Genomic DNA, 21,196 nt, shown 5'->3' with positions numbered 1-21,196 from the left:
CTGCTGAAACTATTGGATCCTCACTGTCCATCATGCTGCTCGGGAAACACCAGCAGTTTGACATATGAGCGCAGAGGCACTGCTGAAGTCAAGGAAATTCATTCTGGCTGACAAATGCCCGCTCTAATAATCTGCAGAGTTTACTTTCCTCAGTTTATTTGAGTGCCTTTTAACTCATATTGTGAGTTATATGCTACAAAGAACAAAATAGTGACAGCACAAAGATAAAGGATGCTTTCAAAGCAATTAATCATATTGAAGCAACAAGCCAGATTGCACAGAAAAGCAGGAGCATTACGACATGATGACCTGGACAGTTGTGATGCAATGTGTACGTGCCACAGTGTTGAGTCAGCTCGCAAGAGGTGAAGTTAAAATTCTGCCGCGTGAGTTTGAACATATCAGCTGCGCAAGATTACTCGAGTTGTATTATATGCAAATGCTTATGGTGTATTTCTACTTATTTCTTAATTCCCACCAAGTGACTGCTCCTGGTGATGTGGTGCTGCATATGGGCCAGTGACGAAGGGAAAAAAGAATTGAAAGTGAAAATTATTGCAGAATATGGCCACTGGGCAACCTTTTGTAGATGTACGTGCATGCATTGCATTCGAGGTAACCTCCGTAAGTTGAAGTGAAACAATTTTACATCCCTACTAAACAGTCACATTATTAAGGTATATGTTACAATGGCGTATCTTTGTTTAAACGCGGAAAACATTTACCTTCGACTTCCGTTTCAGCAAAATCTGCTAATGCCTGCGTTAATCACTCCATCCAGAGTCACTTGGGTGGGATAAATATTTTCGTTGGCCTGCTTGTGTGCTCTAACCTGCTACTCTGCGCAGGGAAGAAAGGGAAGAAAATGGGATGAGTGATGATAAGGACAAATGAGACAGATGCTAGACGTCCAATCCTGCAGTAGTGTACCATCGACTGATCCATGCCACTGATCTCTATTGTGTTTAGTAGTCCTTGCGATTAACCACGCATGCGAAAAGTAATCGCCAACTCTGGCGAAGTGAGAGGCCCGTCCGCTACGTCCGCGTGAAGTGTCAATTCGAGTCGCATAACTTGCTTAATGAGCGCTTAACGATAATTGATTGCTTTCATTGATTGCGAATCCACACGATGCTGGTTGTCGGTTCAAAACAGCGATGCTCTGCGATGAACAGCGATGAACAGAAGTAAGGAAGGAACCGAAACCAAGAACCTAGTCTAAAAACGTCGCGGAAACTGCGGTCGCCTGGCGACACTGGTGTCAACATTGCCAAGATTCGACTGTCTGCATTTGGTTAGCGGTGTTGACGAGCTGAGTGACGTCCGCCAGAATGCGGTGGTTGAGCTTAAACAAATGTTTACGCCTTTGAACAACGAAATACGACTACTCTTCATCAAGTCTGGGTGAAATTGACACTGAGCCATGTCGCTTCTGACGGGTTTTTTCGTAATTACCGTGTCGCAAGTACGTCGGCTTCTTGCGTGTCTTGATGATGGACGTATACCGTGCGGTGGAGTGAACGAATTCACAGAACATGCTTTCACAAGTTCAAATTTCTATCCATTAATACTGGCGCTACGTTTGTCTTACTGCTGCTAGTCGTTTTGGTAGAGGTAGCTCGATTGCACATACTTCAATTCTGGGGTTCTGTATCTGCGAAGAGGTTTAGTTGTAAGAGTCGGATTCCCGCACCATGTGTTCAAGATTTTGACCGCTGGTTCTGCCTAAATAATGAACCTTCACATGTGGGCAGTGTTATGTAAAGGCAGTGACTGCGGTAAAAGCAACTAACCTTTTCAGCAGATTAAATGTACAGCAATAAAGTGCGCTAGAAACAGTCAGTAGACACAACTATGTTTGCAAGCTGAAATGTACTGTTAATGTGGTCATCGCGCTTAAATTGGTTGCGTACTTGTTTACCTCTTGTGTTATTATGCGGAACTGATGCTTTAAGTCATTCGCTGAACACTTCAAAACTTACATTTCAGGTGTTGTTCTTTGCGGGCGGCTGGGTATTCTTTATGAAGAAGCTGTTCAAGGACTACGAGGTAACCAACGCATGCAATAGAAACTGCTTACAAATAAGGATGCCGGCATGACTGGTGATGTAGGCAGAACATAAAACGGTTGCATCACGTCAAAGTAAAGCTGATACTTGTGGGCACATGCACGGGTGTTGCAGCATGTTCCCCGAGCATGACTTTCCCTCTCCCCTGATTCTGCCATTGGCAAAACGAGACTGAGCATCGAAAGTTAACTTCTGTGTTACCTTTTGGTCTGTTTTCATTCTCGCCCACCTTACCATTGTACATCATCACCTTACCTTCGTACCAGGCTAGTGCACCAGACACTTGTAGCAGCACTGTGACAAGTCGAATGCTGCTAAATTTACTGTAGTCCCATGTGATGTGACCTCGGTTCTGTGCCAAGCTATTGTACCAGCACAGTGGCAAGTTGAAGGCTGCTAAATTTACTGTAGTCCTATGTGATGTGACCTCAGTTGCGTGCCAAGCTATTTCTGCCAAGCTTCTTCAAGTCAGGGTAAAGATTAAATTTATCCACTGTCCGTAGACAGAATTTGGATGAAGATTCCATCTTGCCTCGGCCACTTTGGTGGCTGAATGACTATGTCGTGCAGAGCGCAAGTTTGAATAACAGCCACGGTGACTCTTTTCAACGGGGGTGAAAAACAAAAATTCTTGTCTAGTGAGCTTTGCCTGCGCATTGAGGAATCCAAGGCAGTAAATAATCAAGAGCCCTCCACTACACAATCTTTTGTGTGGTATAGCAAATTAGGGCTCAAAAAGACACACCTGCATACATGAACACGTCCACACACAAGGACCCCTAAGTGATTGCGTGTGTGGGTGCCCAACAGAAAGTTCTTCTGTTACAATCTCTTCTAGCCTCTGCGCTGCTTTGGCATGGTTAAATTTCATCATTTGGTCAACCTTAACCTTGCAACTTGCCTTGTAAGAAATTTCTAACTGGTGCAAGTGTAAGTGCCAGAATCACTGCTTTTAGCTTGGCAGCTAGGTTTTGAGCCTTCATTGCAAATGACCTATGTTTTACAAAAAAACAATGTGTTGCATTCTTGTACTCTATATTTCGTAATATCTTAATTTTTATGTGTTCTCTGCAGGTTCATCACCTGTCTGTACAACTGCTGTTTTCTATAACCTTCTCGTTGTCTTGCACTATGTTTGAGTTGATCATTTTTGAAATCCTGGGCTTCCTTGACACAAGGTGAGCACTGTGTTTCTATTCCACATTTCTGCTTTATGCGATCCACATAGCACATAGAACTGAAAGGTTCAAAACAAAAAATGAAATTCTGGATTGCCGAGAAACGTCAGTTGGAAGCTTTCCATGTGGTACACTACATGGCAGCAGTATTTGCAAAGAAAGAAAATGGTTTACAGTCACTGCTATGTTTCCTATACTAGGTTAGAAGAAAGAACTACTACAGGGTTCCCTGCTAACATGGGCCAAGCTGTTAAACAAAGTACACGATACAAGGACAGAACCAACTGTATCTTGTCAGCAGAAGTTTTCTGCAAATGGTATTTCTTATGTTATGTAAACTAACCATTTAGTCAAAACTGATTAGCTAATAAGTTTAGGTCTAAAATTGTTCTTCGCATTTAAAGACTTCACATTCATTAGTTTCCAGCTTGCTTTGTTTTCTCAATCGTGTTTTGACGATTAAAGCGTGATGTAGTGGTGTGTGTAATGCTTTTGGATGATCATAGGCAAAGATTTCTAACAGGTGAATCAATGCATTTTATCTAGAAGGTTTTTCTTTGGTTGTGGTTTAGGTCCTGCCAAAAGCACAAACTTCTACTGCACTGCTGTTTTTTTTTTTTCGTTTTTTCTTTACTGCAGAAACAAGACAACACTTCTCTACATATTTGAAATTAACACTGACAATGTTGCGGACGACATCGTCCTCATTACCGTGCTGAACCATTCGATGTGCACGCGGCAGTCGGAGAGGCCGCCGAAACTGAATGATGCCTCCTTTCAGCCCTTCGTGATGCTACACAGTTAGCCCGCTACACACAAGTGGGAATTCCGGAGCCCATTCGGCTGGCCAGCCCACCACACACTAACAGACATTCCCAAATACCTACACATTTAATCAATTAGTCAATTAATGTTTTATTTTCATCACAAGCTATACACCAGTTTCCTTACCTGACATTCGGCCAGTAACATAACCTCGTCTGGCTCCCACTTAAAAATACTCTAATTTGCTAAAGACTTCTGCTGACAGAACACCATTGGACCCATCCTCGTATCTTAAACCCTTTTTAATCAGCTTTACCATTTTAACTGGGACACTTTGTATAATATCCTGAAAGGTGGTTCACCATTAAAGGTAGCCTCATTTATTGGTGTGATGTTCTAGTTTCTGACAAAAATGCCAGGAGATGACCCATCCCTATAAATTTCTGACTGCGGAAGCAACCTTGATGACCTTGGCAAAGAAGGGGACACAAAGTAATGGGCAATCCATACTGTTCAGAATAATACTGGGGGCAAAATGTTTTAATGACCCACCAACAACATTACAGTTTTTGTTTTAATTCTTTTCTCTGTGTTTTTTTTTGCATAATATTTTTATCCACAAATCCTTACTTGCTTGCAGGTTTCTGCCATTCTAAATAACTTGTTTTTTGCTGAATCTACCTTTGTCTAGAAAGCCTAACCTGAAGCAAGCATTTTTGTGTTACTATTGCATTGGAAATGTCTTATTACATTTGTGTTACCAGCATGACCATGCACACTTATGTATTTATTATTATTATTACTATTTCTTTCAGTTCACGTTATCTACACTGGAAGCTTGGATTGTATGCCATTTTGTTTATGCTGATAGTGTTCCTTCCTTTCTATATTGGCTACCTGATAATCAGCAACACACGTTTCGGTGAGTATGATGCCTCAAGCTTGCTGACAATTTTCTTTGCTCACTTGTGTACAGAACGGGTACCAAGCGTGCTTGTGTTCCTTTTTTTTTTCATAAAAGCTGTTTGGCTACATTCTTTAACCTTGTGACTGTCGGGTTTTTCTTCAGACTGCTCCTCACCCTGTGCTGTCCTTCTTTTTTTTTTCGTGCATTGGTTCAGCAGAAATTTCGTTCTACATAAAAGCTGGTTCTTCATCATTGCTTTCATCCAAGTCAGAGTTCATCAGGAGTTCATAAATTTCCTCATCTGTCTAAGCATGGATGGACCTGCCATGCTGACTTGCCATGTCTGCCCTGCCAAGACGATGTGATGGAGCACCAACATATCTGCTGCAGCTAGTATCAGAAACTTAATCCACGAGATTCACGTGTTTAGCTGACCTCGCTAGCACTAGTGTTATTAGGAGTGCCAGCAGTGGGGAGTGTGCGCGCTTGTCCCAAAGAGACTACTCCATGCTTCCACTCCCTTTACCATGTCAGTGTGCTGTGCTCCAAAAGTCTGGCTGATTGCACGACCTCCATCACAGGGCACACAACGTGCATCAAAGCACCAGCCTTCCTGCTTTAGCTGCTCAACCTTGTGCCTTTAACCTTTAACCTCAACCTTTAACCTTGTGCTTGCAAGCTTGCCTTGATGCCTGCAGGAGGCGATGTGGCCCTATACTTGGCACACAGGTCGCACCACTGCACCCTGAACAGCAGGGCTGTGGCGGAAATGGCACAAACTCACCTTGAGTGTTCGTACAGTTTCAATCGCAATAAATAGACCAGGATATTGTCGTGCGACCATTAGTCAGCAATAACCAAAGGACGCAACAAAAGGAAGACGAATGCGTACGTAGACTCGTATACAATTTTGCCACGTTGCAGATAATACAGCCAACATCCGATTTTTGGACTCCCTGAAACGTCAGAAAACGTCCGAAAAATCGGGCAGTCCGAAAAAACGAATGCATACTTTTTGCTGCCCCCAAGGGCACAAATCGCCACACGCAAATCCAGAATAGTCCTGGAGACCTGCAGGTACAATTATTAGGCATATAGGTGCTCGTACTGTGATAGGAGACGGTGGGTGCACGCGTTTATAATTAAGGAATCATGTTTATAATTAAGGAAGCCAATTTGGAATAAAAACAGATTGGAATAGCTTTATATTATGCCGGCCATATTTCACCTCTTTCCTTGAGCATCAACGTCGAGTCCTAGCAGTTGTGAGCACTGACATGTTCATACCAGCTCATCCAGTCCTCGTTGTCGGCACCATCAGTTGCAGAAAGCGTACCAGGGTCACAAGGCTGGTCTAAGATAACCGATGGTGTGACGGTTGTAGGTTGGCGGGGAAGCAGCAGGATATGACAAAGGTGGATCGGTTGGCATGACCGTGGGTCATACGAATTTTCAGCAACACGCAATATTTCAAAACTGCGCATAAGACTAGGTACCCCTTCATCATCTTCATTTTTATTTTCCTTGCAGGCATTTCTGACTAACTATCCCATGACAACATTTTCCTCTCGCATGCCCATTTAGAGCAAGCACACCTAATCTAGACCCTAGCCACCAGCTATCTGGGCAGCCTATGTTGGTTTGCTAAATTGATGATGGGGTGCAGAAGACAAAGCCATGACGAGTGAACAAGCATGTAGTAAGAACAGGTTGAGTGTTACTGCCGTTAATCTTTTGTTCTTTTCCTCATTTGCCATAGTTCCTGGCAAAAGATAGCTGTCCCCTAGAAATGCTGCAAATTCTGGTTTATAGGAGCCAGGGTATGGGACGCAAATGTCACATGGGCTCCAATATTGGAAGACACTACTAGAAATCCTGCTTGCAATGGAGGCAATTGGGAGGGCTTTTCCTGCGAAGAGGCTGGCCCACCTTGCATCATCACCACACAACACACTTTTGTCTTCTACCTCTGCTGTTATTAAACCATTGAGAAAATTTTATGGCGCAGAATGCTCATTGGGACAACTTTTTGCTACTTTTACTGTGTATAAAAAATCTGTGCTCAAAGTGCGCCCACGAGCTATTGCCTGCGGGGTCATAGCCAGGGGTAGTGTTTTGGTGCCAGGACAACCACAGGATTTTTGTGATCTCTATCAGAACAACCTTTGAATAAGTGGGAAAAAATTGAGGGGGGGGGGAAATATTGGAAATTAAGAAACGGTGTGTAACACTCCTCGAAATAAATCTGTGGCTTCACTGGTGATTGGATGTAATTTACTATTTGCAGTGTGAACTAGTGTGTATTTATTTATTGATTATCTTGACATTAACATTTATTTATTCTACCATTCATCTGTTCCCATTTTTTGCTTACATGCAGTGCGGACGAGGCTTGTCAAGCCACTCGCGCTGGGTGCATGGCTGGTGTTCGTCTATTTATTCTGGAAGATCGGGGACCCATTCCCGATCTTAAGCGCAAAACATGGTACGCCTGTTTTTATTTAATTTTTGTGTTCTCGCTCCTTTCTTGACTATATAGTAAAGTTATGCGCTTTAGGATTAATCCTATAAATTATGAAAAACACTCGCTGGTAAAGAAAATGTAGAATTTGGATGTATCAGAAAAATTGTGAATTTCAGGGCCCTCAACTGTGACCATATGACTGTACCATGACTATACCATGATGAATATACTCTCTTGCATGATGTGTACCGTCCTGTGTGCCTGCAGATGCTGACGAATTGGCGGTAACTTTTACATAGACATCGACAGCTTGCTTGACATTGTAGATGAGGAGAAGCACTGCGAATTCATTAACAGTTTAGAGCCTCAGCAACAGAGAGTACTAAGCTGCTGTTGCAGGAAATTTGAGCAATGCCATGCAACGAAATGATTCATCACAACTTGCACTGCACTTGAGTGCTCTAGACTAGAGATGTAAGATTTAATGAAATTTTGAGGGGTGTGAGAAAGCTGGTTTCTTTCATGTTACATGGACCCAGGTGCTTCACAGACTCCCAAACACCTTCTTTTGACCGAACCTTTAGATACGTTGAAAAGAGTTGCAGCACAACAAAATAATTATGTGGAGAAGCTCTTTATTTTTTTTCTTGTTCTTTTTCTTCACTTTTATCCTGACTTAAAAAAAGAACGAAAAAAATTTTTTTTCGATATTTTCAATGTCTTTTTCAACCACTCACATCTCTATTCTAGACAGAAGTGTGAACATCTGTACGTTTGAGCAGTTGTTTTTGGTTCTATCACCACTGGTGCTTGCAAGAGTGTTCTCTCAAAATGTCTGGTGAATGCTGCTGAAGTTGCTGAGCCTTAGTTTACTGGAGGGTACATGGCTGAGTCTGGCATGTCCTTTCAGGTACAGGGCTGAATATACATTTCCTTTATACAGTGCAACCATTGAAAGGGCATTCGCAATGTTTCTTTCTGTTAATCTGAAAGAGCATGCCACAGTGACTGAATTAGGCATTCATTAATACATATGTATGTATAGATGAAAGAAAAACATAGGAGAATGCCGACCAAGCAAAAAAAATATTTAGTGAAAAATTAAGACATTCCTGCTCCCTCATGGGAAACTTGTTCACAATGACTGGCATTGTGAAGAAGGCTCACATGTGGGAGCTGAAACCTCTTTTAATTATTCATGAAATACACCTTTTTCTTGGTGAGCGTTCCCTCTTTTTCATCATGCTTCTTCCTGCAAGACAAGATTCCGTCAAACCTTGGATTTCATGTATGCATTACAGTAAGGTGGAATGGCGATAAGCCCTCTTTCTATTTCTTCCGCCTTTTTCTTTTTGCCTTTTTTTTTTTTTTTTGCTATCAAAGCTCCTTTCAAGAGCGAAGCTGAATGGCAAATTATGCTTAAAATTCAGAAAAGGTCATGATTCCTATGCACCATAAAAAAAAGCTGTGATTAACTAAGTTTGTGCTGAAAATATAAGCTACAAACACACCCTTGGATATCGCCCCAAAATAAACTCGCAACACCCAGAATCCTGAGCATAGTATGCACAAGTTTGCAACCACATTTCACTCGGGTGTCTTTGTTAGAGATCAGAAAGCTTAGAAATCAGAGACGTATTCATTGTGTACCTTGTATGCCAGTTTTACGGCCAGAAAGGGCTGCATATTGCTGAGTAAAACAGCTTGTTTGTCAATATGTCAGCATAGTTACCATAGATGTTTTACAGCAGTGGTAGTGCTTGGAGAATGCACATGTCTCTTGCTGCTGTTGGCAGGCATTAATTAACCGAAGCACCAGCGCCCACTTTTCACGTGTATTTGCACTACGTTCTTTGTTGGCTCATTCTTTTCTTTTTTTTACATTGTGTCCCAGGTAATGTAGGATAACTATAAATACTCAAGGAGATTGTAAATAAGTAAAGTTAGTTAGCAAGAATATAAAGAAAATATTCTAGTTGGACAAGACACTTGAAAACAACATTACATCAGTGATAGCAATCAGTGTTCGATAAAATAAGGAACAATTAGTGCTTGACATTGTTATTCAATTAAGGATAATTAAGCAACTAGATAGAACACGAAAAGATATCCTGAGTTGTGCTAGGTGAGTGCATAAAAGCTTACCATCTGTCTTGCTGTTTTCTCTTCGCTTATTTGTTTTTTTCCTAGAATATTGTTTCATTTCAACAATGCGTTACCGTTATCCTTACGGGCTGTGTTATTATTTTTTAAAGCCTGTCTAATGTTTGCTGAGACAGCTCGCACGTGTTGTAGGCAACCAAGCTTTGACATGTTCTTGTTGGTTTCTGCTAGGCATACTCTCAATAGAGCAAGTCATCAGCCGTGTAGGCGTAGTGGGTGTCACGCTCATGGCCGTACTGTCCGGATTTGGTGCTGTCAACTACCCGTACACCTCCATGGCCTACTTTATGAGGTGAGTGGCAACTAAAATTGTACAGAAAAGTAGGCATGAGCATGCGCTTCCTTTATAGCAAGCGTTCTCACAACGCAACGGCAAAACCCACTATTACTCGGCACTGCAATTCAAAAGCTATTTTGCTCTGCTGAGCAGCAGATTTCCAGATGTGGCTCGCATGTTCTGATGGCAACAGGATGTGAAGTGCCTGATTACTCGGTTTATACTTTTGAAAACCTCAGGTAATATGTAATAATCGGGAGGCCTTTTACTACAGCTTCTCTCATTGGCCCAGTATGGCTTTGGGACACAAAACCACATCAATTAATTCCCAGTAGCAGCGGTTACATTCGAATGGTGGCATTGTACAACATTGCCTGTGCAATGAAATTCGGCGCATGTTTAACAGCCCTTGGAGCATTTATGTTTATCTGGAGTCTTCACCTGAATCACATGCCTCATAGCCAAGCTGTACCTTTCAGGCATAAAGGTATTTCGGTCAGAAATGTAATACAGTTATACCTCCATATATCGAACTTCAGTGTAGTGAAATTTTTCTGCATAATGAAGTATTTCACTTATTTTTAACTTCTTGTCCATAAAATGCTAGGTATTTTGGACTTCACTGTAATGAAGTGTGTTTATACACGACTTCAATATAACGAAATTTTACTGCTGCAGCGAAAGAATACCGAGACAATAAATTGAAACTTCTGCGGATGCAGATGGTCAATTGGTTGAATTACATCCGGCTATTTCACACGCAGCTCTCAAACCAGATGCCGCACAACCCTCGAAGCGGAGCAGCACGATGTACCGTATAAATTCCAAGTTCGATAAGATCATATCGCACCCCATGCACTGTATGCTTTAGGTGCGAGTGAAAGCATGCCAGAGTGAACCAAGAAGGATGGTGGTCTGATCAGTACCATCTTCCCACGCAAGCGAAGGGAAAGGGTTGGGGGAGGAAGTAAGCTTGTAGTAATGTAATCATGCATGGAGGGGATGGGAGTTGGGGCAAGTTGGCGTGTGTCCCCTTTTCTAGCGTGGCTGGGGCGGCACATAGCTGTCCGTGTGGCTGAGTGCATACGCAATCCACATGCCCTGTTTGAAAGGTAATCTGCCACGTGTGCAAAGACAGGGCAAGATGCAATGGCGTGGCTTCATGCACTGTCTTCCCGCGTGTTTACTGTTGGACGTTGCATGTTTTCAAGTTTCAAAGACATGCTGAAACGAGAGGCAGACGAAGCATTCACTCCTTGCTACCGCCGCTTTCCATGAAAGCGTCGTCGCACTGCAGGCGGCACTATCAACCGCAGGGGCGGAGTGGACACAGAAGCATGGCTGGCTTCACTTCAAACCACCGATGGGAAAATATAGTCAACTTGGCATTTCAGTGCTAAAAAATGCCTCTGCACTAAAATGCCTGAGCACTGGAATGCCTGTGCAACAATGCCTATGGACCGTATCTCTCATTGCTCACTCTCAAATTCAACAAAATTATCTTTTTTCTCATTCAAGTTTGCTTTTTTCGATGGCCCTATGATTTGGAAAATTTTGCAACCCCTTCCATGTAAGGAAAATCTAACAGCAATTGCACTCATTTGTATAAAAGATAAAGTTTCACTATTACAAAATTTTCATATAACAATGCAAATTCGTTATCGCAAGGTTTAACTGTGTCTCATTTCATGGTAGTGCAGACTAGATGTAGTAGAACACTGATTAGTTGGGAGTTTCATGCTTGTAGGGATGTTTAAGGGATATTATGTGGATGTTGTGCCATGCTGCCGTTTTTTTTTTTTTTTTTTTTTCTTAAGGCTCTTGACATCCTCACCAGTAATGAAAAAGGTATTTGGCTGACAGTTCAGATCAAGGGCGCTTGGAAAGTATTACGTAAACAACTACAGTAATGAAGAAAAAGAGAACAAGCCAACCAACCATGATGTACCCTCTTGTCTGTGAAAAGGAAGTTGAATGCTGGGTTACATTGCAGAACGAAACACACGGTTTCATGTTGTCCGTAATGGTATTGAGATACTCCTTCAGCTTGTACAATCTTTTGAAAATTCACCTGTAAACCATTGTTAGAAATGGCATTCAGTGTATTTGTTTTGACTTAACAGGAATATTTTTACTAATAGTCATTATTATTGTTATTGTTATTATTTGGAAGACTGCAATGCAGCTTTTTTTCAGAACTACCAACCTGACAAAAAGTACCTTGTGTTGTATTCCGAACCATGCTCCAAATGAAGTGCAGATTTCTTTGTTTTTCCCCAGCCTCTCAGTGGTGCAGTTATCACAATTCTAGCAGTATTCTTGTGGCCATATGTTGGGCACTTGGGCATTGTGGTAGAGCCAGCATGGCACTTTTCTGCATGGTTTATTCAACCAGTTGGTGTAGGCTCTGATATCCTGTATCATTTTACATTTTACAGGGTAGTCACTCTCACCGATGTGCAAAACATGGAGAAGAAGCTTCTGCAAACATTTGACGTAATCATCATGAAGAAGAAAAGGTCTGGTATTGCATTTGTTCTTAGCTTATCTTGCCCAACTATAATTGTATTCATAAAAACTCTGATCTGTTCAGTAATTTGTTTTCTATAAATCTGACATTGTGCCTTACTTGAAAAAAGAACATTTCAACTGGCATTGAAAAATTGTTTTAAGCGAGCGCTAGGATGTACAGTACCTGGTATTGTTGACTTTTTCTTAAAGAAGTCTTGCCTTTAGTTTTGTTTAATTTATGCTGCAGTAAGGTTTGAATAGGAAAGCTAGGTTGCTGTTACATGTTATTTGTTTGAGACACTAGTTTTCATTTTTAATTGGTAACCTTTCTAATGAAGTCTATTTCCTTCATTATTTCATTGAACCCATATACTGCTGGTACATTCGAGCCTTGGTCAACTTTTTTGCCGGGCCACAGAAAAAGAAAGCATGATCTGAGAAAGGGTAACATTCAGTAATGCTTCCAACAGCATTACAGGCTGTAAGCTACAGGCTGTAGGCTATAAGCTTTATTTGAAGTTGAAAAAAATAAACAAAAGATTATTCAAAACATTCTAAATAAGGCTCACTGTTGCCCCCTGGCAATTAGATGGAACACCACACTTTCTTTTCTTTTGCAGTCATAGTCGTGACTCGTGATTAAATTAAGCTTGTGATGTCTGTCTGCCACTTAAAATAAATATTTCATAGTAGCAGGTCTTTCTCAGGTGCTCACAACCCTTTTTCAGTTAATGCAAAGCCACATATATCAATATAACCGCACAAGATATCGAAGACCATGACATTGTCTGCAAACATGCATGAGCCCGGAGGGACTGCTCGAGCCTTCATTCTCCTCTTATTCATTTTTGAATTCATGGACCATGCTGGCATCAGTCTGACAAGTTCATCTGTTCCGAAATCCCAAAAATATATTTTGAAGAATACACATTCACAATAAATTAATATGGGCTCCAGTTGTGCCATAGCATCCTCAAGTTCCCTGCACCTTTTTGGCAAACCCGTTGGCATTCCCAGTGTGTTGCACATAACTGTAATTTCTACCGATGCTGCACCCTACAAGTTCTTGCTCCTGCCCATCCAAACATCGAAACCCGTTCTTACAGTAGGTATGTAAGACAATCAAATTAGGAATGATGTTCCGCTATGTAAAGAGGAAATGCACTGAGTCATAAGTAGTGCATCATTGTACTTTTTGGACGTAAGAACCTTCAAGTGAAATGTAACAAATGGGGTGCCAATACTGTACACACTATGGGCACAAAACACAACATGTTTGAGAATGTAAGAACCGAGAGAACATAACAGGATCGGTACCAACCTTTCTTTCATGTTTGAACTACTGTTTTACTGTCTGTTTGCTGCAGTTAGATGAAATCAAATAGTTGCGCATTCCTTGTACAATATTTGAGCGCCTATAAGCTGCACAGAAGATTCAAAAAATCTTAAGGGTGCAGTGGTTTCCGTGGCGAATTTTGCCTTAAATGTAGCTTTTTGGCCATGCCAATTTTGTTGCCATGAAGCTGAATGTGAAGGCAATGTTATTGCCATGCAGTTGCACGTAGATGTAAAATTGGCATATAAACTAAAATACTTGAGAACAGTGCAAATAAATGGGCGTAAACTGCCATGTAAAACACAGGAGTCCCTGCTGCGTATAAACAGGTTGGGCTTTGCTGTGAAGGTGTGCTGCATTTCGAGAGGGCAGCGGCAAAAGCTTTCATGATTAAATGTAGAAAACCAGTGTTTGTCAGCTTCACTTTTTTTGTCGACAGTCTCGCTGGTTTGTCTTAGTAAGATTTGAGCATTTCTGTAAACGTTGAGGCATACATGCGGTTTCCTTTCCTTTTCATTTTTCTTCAAGGTTGTAATTGTGGGTGCAGGTTGCATGCAAGGGTGGGCTGCATGTGCTAAGATACAGTATGTTGCAGATTTCAGAAGCAACTTTCATATATTGTTGAGAAAGGACTCATCATTCTCATCTTGCCTTACCACAGGATTGCCCTGGCAATGAGGGAAAAGCAGAAACAGTCGGCATCGGGTCGGCAAACCACTGGCATCTGGGGCATGTTGCAGAGCGTCACATCAACTTCGGCCAGCGGTGCTGAAGGTATGTTGCCATCATGAGATTAGCATTTGCACACATGTGATGGTTACACTGTAATTAGAGAAATTGACAAATTGCTAGCATGTAATACCTGTTTTTATTCATCTAACTTAGCCTAATATCATCCTAGTTGAAAGAGCACTAAGAAAAAAATTTTTTTTAAATATTATTCAATCAAAAGGGCCCTGAACCACCCCTCTGGCTTGGTGAAATGACATTTCACCAAGCCAGAGGGGGCCCCTTTAATTTAATAATAATAAAAAAAATTTTTTTTCTTAGTTTTCTTTCAACTAGGATGATATTAGGCTAAGAGTTAGCTGTGAACATCTCAACCAAGTTTTGCTGTCGTACGTGGTGCGTGGAGCTCACAAGCACAATGCGGTCACCTTTCTCTCAGTGCTCTCTTTTCAACAGAAGGCCCTTTCCTTACTCTCTTCTAGATGCACTATTAAGTCATTCCCTTAGACAGCTGCTGTTGACCAATAGTTCACATCAAGCTGCGGTCGGCTACATGTCGAAGATATTGCGGCTGCCACGGGTTGCCGCCACGAGTCCACTGGCTAAGCGCATTGCGACATGCTGAGGACAACCGTGTTTGGCTTATGTTTAGTGCGTCATAGGCGCCAAAGGCGGAAGTCATGGCGTCTACATTAACATCCACAATGAAATTTGAACTGTGCACCACGGTAAGATTTAGAAGGCGGAGCGTTGCAAGCACGCCCCACTGCACCATATCCTTCGCAGTGCAAGGCATTAAAGAAGGAACGGGAGCACAGCGGAGGCCGTGTTTGATTGCCAATAACTCCGCTTCTGCTGAACACATTGAAATACTTCTTGCACCAAAGTGTTTCTGAAATAGCCTATTTTCACTTCAAATGCCTTCCTCCACTTTAATAAAAAGTGGTTCAGGGCCGCTTTAAACATCTGGAGTAGGAGCTTTAGATTAGTCATACCATGAGAACAGGCTTTATGCTTTTGAAAGGACATGAAAGGCAAAAAGCTACTTTAGACTGAAATTCTCACACCTGCTTTCTGTGATGTCATAGATTTTGACATCTGGCAGAGCCTGCTTAGGACTTAGGTGCTACTTTCAGCCTAGAGTGTTGGTGTATGTAGCTTGTCAGACAGTCCTAGGCAGTCCGGGATGACAAATCGAAGAGACCCAATACATCTTTCATGGGACCGCAGAATGGGGGAAAAAAACCATAAGTGCTACGAAGAATACGTAACAGCAAGGGAATAGAAGAAGCAAGTGTTGTTTTTAACATGAAACGGTTTATTTGATAAAACTTGGCCTTGAGCACTTGAAAAAAAGCTTTGATGGACATCATCGTTATCATCATGATCACTATTATCAGCTTTCAGCTTTTGACTAGATTGGTGCAACAGCTACTAGTTGGCAACAGGAATGTCAATGGCAGGCTGCGACGACCGCATCAGAATCTTTTTGGACATGTAAATGAGTGTTTTGTCCATCGGATATTGGCCTCAAGGACATACCGGGGGGCGCCATGTGCTACAATCTCTCTGTGAGTTAGAAAGCGACATCACATGATACCAGCTGTGAAGTGTGCAACATCTCCAGCAGTTCAGCAGCGCTTAATTCCAAGTGTTTGCATGTTTTAAGCATTGTATGTGTAGCGTCATTGCAGCAAGACAACCTAGCGCGTAGGTCCTAGTCTGGTTTGTAGGGCAGCAAAGACTTTTATTAAGCGAGCAACCTGATGCTTTCATATTGGTTATTCAGTTCGCATGATTTTTCATGAAAGTAGCCTTCGCAACACCTTCGCAGCAATAAAAGTACTGTTCACTGCATTTGTCACAGGGAGTACGGCTTGACATTTTTGACAGAATTATCATGGGACTGTGATTTTGTTGCCAGTCTATTATAGTACCTGGAAATTCAACTGCTTACATTTTTGTCTCCTCAATCCACACTTCCATCATGCGTGCAAATGCAAGTTGCATGCATCTATGATCAGGGTATTTCTACTGATGCCATATAAAGTGAGCATGCTACAAGTCCTGTGTGCATTACTTGCTCAACTCTTGCTATAACAAATTATTTTGTTTTCAGTTACTTTATCAGCCAAGCATCTCGTTGCTGCTTCATTTTGGGGCATGCGTGAAAACTCACACCGGGCTTGGTTGAATATGACAGGCACTGTAGCATCGAGCACTAAGCCATACTGTAAGAGTGGCCAACTAAATTGCTGAGTTGGGAATGAAACACATCATCTACAACCCTACAGTCAAGTCTTCAATCGGGAAGTCAGCGAGCTGTGTTGGCTACGGCAAAGGTGCAAAGGCGCAAATGCAAGTCATGTAATATCACTTTCTATGTCATAGCGATAGCAGCACCAGTCTCTCCAGTGGTCTCTCCAGTCCCTCCCCCAGAGGCCAGTGCAGTTGTAGCTCGTTTCAACAAAGTGGCATTAACCATGGAAATACCTTCGTTATATTTGATATTCGTTATAAGCATACCCACTTTGTAGGCAACGGACAGTAAGCTGATCGGTCTATAATTTTTCAAGTCTTTGGCGTCCCCTTTCTTATGGATTAGGATTATGTTAGCGTTCTTCCAAGATTCCGGTACGCTCGAGGTTATGAGGCATTGTGTATACAGGGTGGCCAGTTTCTATAGAACAATCTGACCACCATCCTTCAACAAATCTGCTGTTACCTGATCCTCCCCAGCTGCCTTCCCCCTTTGCATAGCTCCTAAGGCTTTCTTTACTTCTTCTGGCGTTACCTGTGGGATTTCGAATTCCTCTAGGCTATTCTCTCTTCCACTATCGTCGTGGGTACCACTGGTACTGTATAAATCTCTATAGAACTCCTCAGCCACTTGAACTATCTCATCCATATTGGTAACGATATTGCCGGCTTTGTCTCTTAACGCACACGTCTGATTCTTGCCTATTCCTAGTTTCTTCTTCACTGTTTTTAGGCTTCCTCCGTTCCTGAGAGCCTGTTCAATTCTATCCATATTATAGTTTCTGATGTCCGCTGTCTTACGCTTGTTGATTAACTTAGAAAGTTCTGCCAGTTCTATTCTAGCTGTAGGGTTAGAGGCTTTCATACATTGGCGTTTCTTGATCAGATCTTTCGTCTCCTGCGATAGCTTACTGGTTTCCTGTATAACGGCGTTACCACCGACTTCTATTGCGCACTCCTTAATGATGCCCATGAGATTGTCGTGCATTGCTGCAACACTAAGGTCCTCTTCCTGAGTTAAAGCCGAGTACCTGTTCTGTAGCTTGATCCGGAATTCCTCTAGTTTCCCTCTTACCGCTAACTCATTGATTGGCTTCTTGTGTACCAGTTTCTTCCGTTCCCTCCTCAAGTCTAGGCTAATTCGAGTTCTTACCATTCTATGGTCACTGCAGCGTACCTTGCCGAGCACGTCTACATCTTGTATGATGCCAGGGTTCGCGCAGAGTATGAAGTCGATTTCATTTCTAGTCTCACCATTCGGGCTCCTCCACGTCCACTTTCGACTAACTCGCTTGCGGAAAAAGGTGTTCATTATCCGCATATTATTCTGTTCTGCAAACTCTACTAATAATTCTCCTCTGCTATTCCTAGAGCCTATGCCATATTCCCCCACTGACTTGTCTCCAGCCTGCTTCTTGCCTACCCTGGCATTGAAGTCGCCCATCAGTATAGTGTATTTTGTTTTGACTTTACCCATCGCCGATTCCACGTCTTCATAAAAGCTTTCGACTTCCTGGTCATCATGACTGCATGTAGGGGCATAGACTTGTACCACCTTCAATTTGTACCTCTTATTAAGCTTCACAACAAGACCTGCCACCCTCTCGTTAATGCTATAGAATTCCTGTATGTTACCAGCTATTTCCTTATTAATCAGGAATCCGACTCCTAGTTCTCGTCTCTCTGCTAAGCCCCGGTAACACAGTACATGCCCGCTTTTTAGCACTGTATATGCTTCTTTTGTCCTCCTAACCTCACTGAGCCCTATTATATCCCATTTACTACCCTCTAATTCCTCCAATAACACTGCTAGACTCGCCTCGCTAGATAGCGTTCTAACGTTAAACGTTGCCAGGTTCAGATTCCAATGGCGGCCTGTCCGGAGCCAGGTATTCTTAGCACCCTCTGCAGCGTCACAGATCTGACCGCCGCCGTGGTCAGTTCCTTTGCGGCTGCTGGGGACTGAGGGCCGGGGTTTGATTGTTGTATTCATATAGGAGGTTGTGGCCCAGTACTGCACCAGGGTGGCCAATCCTGCTCTGGTGAGAGAGTGCGTTACCGGTTCTGGTCACCGGGATCAGGCCGCACTCCAGGCCTGTTTGTGCAATTTTCTCAACACATGTTTTTTTTTTTGTATTTTCCGGTGGAGAATTGCGCTGCACCGGGATTTGAATCACGGTCCTTTTGCACTGGAGACGGATACTCTACCGTCCCCGCAGGAGTTAAATTAAAAATTGGAGAATGGGGTTTTGCGTGACAAAACCACTTTCTGATTATGCACGCCTTAGTGGAGGACTCCGAAAATTTCGACCACCTGGGGTTCTTTAACGTGCACCAAATTCTAAGTACACGGGTGTTTTCGCATTTCGCCCCCATCGAAATGCGGCCGCCGTGGCCGGGGTCCGATCCCGCGACCTCGTGCTCAGCAGTCTAACACCATGACCACTGAGCAACCACGGCGGGTCCCGCAGGAGTTGTACGCCTCATTTAACCTACAGTGGTGCCCAATTTGATCAGTCAAGGTGGGCCAATCTGAGCTCGGTTATACCGCATGGATGGCACTCGGCTAGAGAACCTGGTATTTATGACCTGCACATGTGTGGCCACACATAATTGAGGATATATAATTTTTTCTTTTAGGAGGATTTCCGTACAGTGATAAAATGAAGGAAAAGACATTAAGAAAAAGAAAAAAAAAGGGAAAAAAAAAGGAACATAACTTGTGATTTGAACTCGTGATCCTTCAATGTTGCCCGGAAAGGTAGCTCAGTCGGTTGGTTCGTCAAGCCAGCGGTTACTTTCAAGCGCCATAGCTCCTGCTCCGAGCCTCATACCTATGTGGAAAGGGGCTGGAGTTGTCCGCGACAGTCGATTTTTGCTGATTCTGAGTGGTTGGAAGGCATAATTTCTTGGAAAAATGGCCGCCAGAGGAGCAGCGTGAACTCGAGCGGCTTTAGAGACTAGGAAAACTGCCTTAAAATATTTAGACTTGAGGGGAAGCTTCGTTAACAAACTATAACACTGCAATCAGCACTCGAATATAATTATAACCCTAATAATAATTGTAAATATTCATCTCATCTATAGGATCTAAAGCGCGCGCTGTTTCTTGCCTCTGCGTGTAGTAGTTAAGAGAGCCAGTTTAAGGGCGGAGAAGAGGGAAGGAAAGGAAAGCAAACTTGCAGCGCCGTGGTTTTAAGGCGCAACCGTGGTAGAGAAACGGAAAGGCGATATAAGCATGCGTGGCCATGATACGCACACGACAAACTGCCTTACAATATTTAGACTTCAGGGGAAGCTTCGTTAACAAACTATAACACGGCAATGAGCACTCGAATACGACGAGAGAAATAATTGAGACGTGGAAAATTCCCTTGAAATAAATCTGGTTTGCGAGACAAATGCTTGTATGTATTGAATCTCTTAAAAGATGAGGGGGGAAATATGCGCTCACCGAGAGGGCATCGTCAGCACGAGACCACCACCAGGCTCCTTACGGGGATGTGGAGAGCTTCGCGGCCGGAACGAAGCCTCCCCTCTCCGCCGGCCAGGCGTGGAAAACGCGCTTTCCGATCGCTCAAGGTTGCGCAGGAATAGTGTAGCTCTAGCGTCTAGGAAAAGCTTTAACAGGTGCGAGGACGGCACGCATAGCGTGGGAAGCTAGCCGCCGGAATAGCTATCTTCGAGAGCTATTCTATATTATATTATATTATACTTCGAGAGCTATGACTGATGCTTTTCTATATATATGTATTCATCTCATCTATGCGATCGCATGCGCGTGCTCTTTCTTTGTCTCTGCGTGTAGTAGTTAAGAGAGCCAGTTTAAGGGCGGAGAAGAGGGAAGGAAAGGAAAGCAAACTTTACTAAGGTAATCGCAAATAGAATCAGGAACACCTTAGACTTCTGTCAACCAAAGGACCAGGCAGGATTCCGTAAAGGCTACTCAACAATAGACCATATTCACACTGTCAATCAAGTGATAGAGAAATGTGCAGAATATAACCAACCCTTATATATAGCTTTCATTGATTACGAGAAAGCGTTTGATTCAGTCGAAACCTCAGCAGTCATGGAGGCATTACGGAATCAGGGTGTAGATGAGCCATATGTAAAAATACTGGAAGATATCTATAGCGGCTCCACAGCCACCGTAGTCCTCCACAAAGAAAGTAACAAAATCCCTATAAAGAAAGGCGTCAGACAGGGAGATACGATATCTCCAATGCTATTCACAGCGTGTTTACAGGAGGTATTCAGAGGCCTGGAGTGGGAAGAATTGGGGATAAAAGTTGATGGAGAATACCTTAGCAACTTGCGATTCGCTGATGATATTGCCTTGCTTAGTAACTCAGGAGACCAATTGCAATGCATGCTCACTGACCTGGAGAGGCAAAGCAGAAGGGTGGGTCTGAAAATTAATCTGCAGAAAACTAAAGTAATGTTTAACAGGCTCGGAAGAGAACAGCAGTTTACGATAGGTAGCGAAGCACTGGAAGGGGTAAGGGACTACATCTACTTAGGGCAGGTAGTGACCA

At 42.7% G+C, this 21,196-nt stretch overlaps 1 protein-coding gene across 1 annotated transcript in view; it reads left to right on the top strand.

The window, feature by feature from the left end:
• The first annotated feature begins 1,256 nt into the window (after positions 1 to 1,256).
• The window catches only part of GPHR (Golgi pH regulator), a 44,875-nt gene continuing 24,935 nt past the window's right edge, over positions 1,257 to 21,196 (top strand). Inside the window, exons 1-8 of the mRNA XM_075692787.1 lie at positions 1,257 to 1,465; positions 1,990 to 2,049; positions 3,144 to 3,247; positions 4,828 to 4,934; positions 7,300 to 7,404; positions 9,718 to 9,838; positions 12,262 to 12,342; positions 14,332 to 14,444. Coding sequence (XP_075548902.1) covers positions 1,424 to 1,465; positions 1,990 to 2,049; positions 3,144 to 3,247; positions 4,828 to 4,934; positions 7,300 to 7,404; positions 9,718 to 9,838; positions 12,262 to 12,342; positions 14,332 to 14,444 — 733 coding nt within the window. The 5' untranslated portion in view covers positions 1,257 to 1,423. The remainder of the gene's footprint in view (positions 1,466 to 1,989; positions 2,050 to 3,143; positions 3,248 to 4,827; positions 4,935 to 7,299; positions 7,405 to 9,717; positions 9,839 to 12,261; positions 12,343 to 14,331; positions 14,445 to 21,196) is intronic.

The sequence above is a fragment of the Dermacentor variabilis genome, chromosome 5, assembly GCF_050947875.1.
Source record: "Dermacentor variabilis isolate Ectoservices chromosome 5, ASM5094787v1, whole genome shotgun sequence".
In the NCBI taxonomy this organism is placed as follows: domain Eukaryota; kingdom Metazoa; phylum Arthropoda; class Arachnida; order Ixodida; family Ixodidae; genus Dermacentor; species Dermacentor variabilis.
Note: the sequence above shows the minus strand (reverse complement) of the source record. Positions and strands in the feature narration are given on the sequence as shown.